We start from the raw sequence: 3,331 nt of genomic DNA, 5'->3' as shown, positions 1-3,331 counted from the left end.
AGAACTTTGGAACGCGTCACAATGAACCGTAACTCAGCACTTTTTTCTTTCGTTTGGTTAATCTGTCAATGATTTAATCTGTCAATGATTTAAGTGAAATATATTTAGTGTATATGCCTATATTCCTTTTTATGGAAGCCTATAGTTTTATTCTGTTTTCTCCGTTCACAGAAGCGCTGCAGGTGCGTTTGATCTGTTGAATCCATCTTACACAATCCTTGGATAAACTCTTAACGCCAGTGCATTGCCATTGCGACTTACCTATGAGTTCACAGCTGAGCGGGCATTGATTTCACTCGTTGGCGTCAGCGTTACATTTGCATAGACCATACAATTGGAATTCGTGATTGGTTGACAGCAAATTTGAAATATTAAATGGAACGATAAAATAACGTTATTAACCGGTTAATGGCCATTTCAAATTTTCGATTCTGTTCGGAACTATAAAATTTGATTTAGGTTCTGGTTCTGGTTCTGTTCCTGTCAAAATTTTGTTCGTTTCCGGTTTTCGTTCCTTGAACCGGTTCAGAGCCCTGGTTTGTTTACATTTTTACTCTTTTAGTTTTACATTTCGTCAATAGCTTGTTTACATTTATACTTTTTTATGATACACTACTGAATGGCAAAGTTGCAAGTTTAATAAAATGTTCTTTAAAATTGTTGATTTTTTGGTTGGAAATTAATTGGTTAGATTAACCGATTAATCGATAAATTAGTCGATAGATTAATCGAAATAAAAATAGTCGTTAGTGGCAGCCCTAAAAAACACACATTGTATGGATTGGCCATAATAGGAAAATAGACTAAAACATTCCAGTGGCCCAGTGATATTTAAATATCTCATATTTACGTATCTGTGTTTTTTGGATCCTGCAGTTGCCTTTCACTCAGGCTTGTTTGTCAAGTGAGAATCCATATGAGCGTAAGGGAGGTCTCATGTGTATGGCTGTGCTGGCCGAGGGCTGTGCAGATCACATCCGCACCAAGTAGGCTTTTCTCAACAATTTTCAAACGCATGAACAAACAGCCTGTCCAATGCTTTATCTTTGTGTATGTGTGTTTAGGATGTTGTCATCCATGCTTCAGACAGTGTGTCGCAGTCTGTCGGACAATAACCAGGTGGTCCGTAGTGCTGCACTCTTTGCCCTCGGACAGTTTTCTGAACACCTGCAGGTCAGATTGAAATGTCAAGACTTTTTTTCTCAATATTTTATGCCTTTTATGATTATTGAATAGCTTGTTTTGAGTTTAAAATTGGTTGATTTGTCTCTTATAGCCAGATGTCAGTAAATTCCATGCTGAGCTGATGCCATTGTTGCATGGATACTTGTCTGCAGTGAATCAGACCAAAATCGGACACATGACAAAGGCCTTCTATGCCTTGGAGAACTTCTTAGAGAACTTAGGTTAGAATGCAGACACAATTAATGTGTACCTTTTGTACCTTTTTTATTATAAACCCAATGCTTTATCAATATAATAGGATTTATTTATTTATTTATTGTTTATAATTTATTTTTTATAATATAATTTTATTGTTGTTTTGTTATTATTATTATTATTATTATTATTTAGTTTTTTAGCTACCACTCTTTTTTTGCTCCTTTTAAATTTTCCAGGGTTATTATTGTTATCATTAAAAAACCAAAACAAATTAAAAAAAAACTGAAACACAATTTATTTCCACTACAACATTTCTGACTTTTTGTTTGAATTTGAATTACTGAAATAATTTGAATTAAAACAACTAAACTAAATAAAAACTATGCAGACATATTAAATTTTTCTAAAAAACAAAACAAAAAAGACACAAATAACTCAATTACTAAAACAAAAAAAAGTAAAATATAAAAATAAGATTAATAAAAAAAATAAAAACTATAACAGTATATTGAGTATGTGATACTAAAATAACACCGCACTCTTCTCATGATCAGGTCCAGAAATTGAGCCCTATCTGCCCACTCTAATGGAAACCATGTTGTCAGCCCTTAACAATGCAGAAAACCTTAAGCTCAAAGAGCTTGCTGTCAGTGCAATTGGAGCAATCGGTAACATCCTCCTTTCATTAACACAGCATTTTGTAATGTTATAGTTATGCTCAGACTTACGAGTCTCTCTTTGTCAGCTAACGCAGCCAAGGAGATGCTAGTGCCTTACTTTCCTCCAATTATTGAGAGTCTGAAGGGATTCCTGACAGACACAAGAGAGGAGATGAGGACTCTGCAGACGCAGGCACTAGGTAAAAACAATGAGCCAACATCTTCCACACATCATGCATATGGAGGCATATAGCCTAATCGAATCTAATAACTTGTCTTTCTCTGTATCTCTCGTAGACACTCTTTCTGTGTTGGCCCGTACTGTTGGGAAGGAAGTGTTTAGTCCGTTGGCAGCGGAGTGTGTGCAGTTAGGTTTGAACCTCACTGATGGAGTGGATGATCCAGACTTGCGGCGCTGCACGTATGACCTTACATATGTATACATATGCAGAGACAATGTAAAAGGGAGGGAGACTGAATAGTTAGGAAAGAGTCATTTCCATTAAATATTGTAACACTTAATTTGTTGGCTGTATGAAATGGAAGCTCTGTGTTTCATTTAAGAGCACATGCATGTTTTATAGATCAACCTCAAAATTCTATTGTATTCTATTTAGGGCTGTCGCGATTCGTCGATTTTATTAGACTATTCGATTTTTTTTAAATCCTCGACTTCATTTTGCTTGCGTCGACTAACCGGCAAAATACCGGAAGTGGCGCATTTCACGGACGAGAATCCCAAGGCTGCATGATATATTAAACCCATTTAAAAATCATAATTAAGCATAATTGGGAATTCACAAACGCTACGATTTAATTAAATAATTATATGCGATGCAGTTCTAATACAGTATATGCGCTTTAATTATTTACATGCGTGTAGGTTAAGTACGTGCGTCACAGTAGTTCCACAGGAACTGTTATCATTTACATGTGTAGAGCGTCTTAAACTCAATCTCTGCATGTTGTTGTGAGTTTGGTTTATTATAACGTTCATCTGGGAATGCAACATGCGCCATTTCATCAGATTTGTAAGGCAAATAATTTATAAATCTCAGGAGTCAGGAGAATACATCGCGGTTTCAAAATAAAAGCTCAAACCCTCACTCTTGAGTTTACATGTATTGATGTCCACATATTCTTTTAATTACAGTGGCTATAGCATTTCTGTTCTAAAGAAATGGCCAAATATTAAAGATTAAGTGGACATATGAATTAAATGGTACTTGGTCAATATTAAACAAGTATTAGATCGCACAGTAATGTGTAAAAATAATCATCAGGCCGTT

General features: G+C 35.3%; 1 protein-coding gene across 1 annotated transcript in view; it reads left to right on the top strand.

The window, feature by feature from the left end:
• Nucleotides 1-3,331, top strand: part of LOC107754196 (importin-4-like) — a 24,309-nt gene that overhangs the window by 6,490 nt on the left and 14,488 nt on the right. The window contains exons 12-17 of the mRNA XM_016570562.1: nucleotides 877-986; nucleotides 1,065-1,173; nucleotides 1,277-1,406; nucleotides 1,938-2,051; nucleotides 2,129-2,242; nucleotides 2,340-2,463. Coding sequence (XP_016426048.1) covers nucleotides 877-986; nucleotides 1,065-1,173; nucleotides 1,277-1,406; nucleotides 1,938-2,051; nucleotides 2,129-2,242; nucleotides 2,340-2,463 — 701 coding nt within the window. The remainder of the gene's footprint in view (nucleotides 1-876; nucleotides 987-1,064; nucleotides 1,174-1,276; nucleotides 1,407-1,937; nucleotides 2,052-2,128; nucleotides 2,243-2,339; nucleotides 2,464-3,331) is intronic.

The sequence above is a fragment of the Sinocyclocheilus rhinocerous genome, unplaced genomic scaffold (assembly GCF_001515625.1).
Source record: "Sinocyclocheilus rhinocerous isolate Xijiao unplaced genomic scaffold, SAMN03320098_v1.1 scaffold442, whole genome shotgun sequence".
NCBI lineage: Eukaryota > Metazoa > Chordata > Actinopteri > Cypriniformes > Cyprinidae > Sinocyclocheilus > Sinocyclocheilus rhinocerous.
The sequence above is the reverse complement of the archived record's forward strand: the minus strand, read 5'-3'. Positions and strand labels throughout refer to the sequence as shown.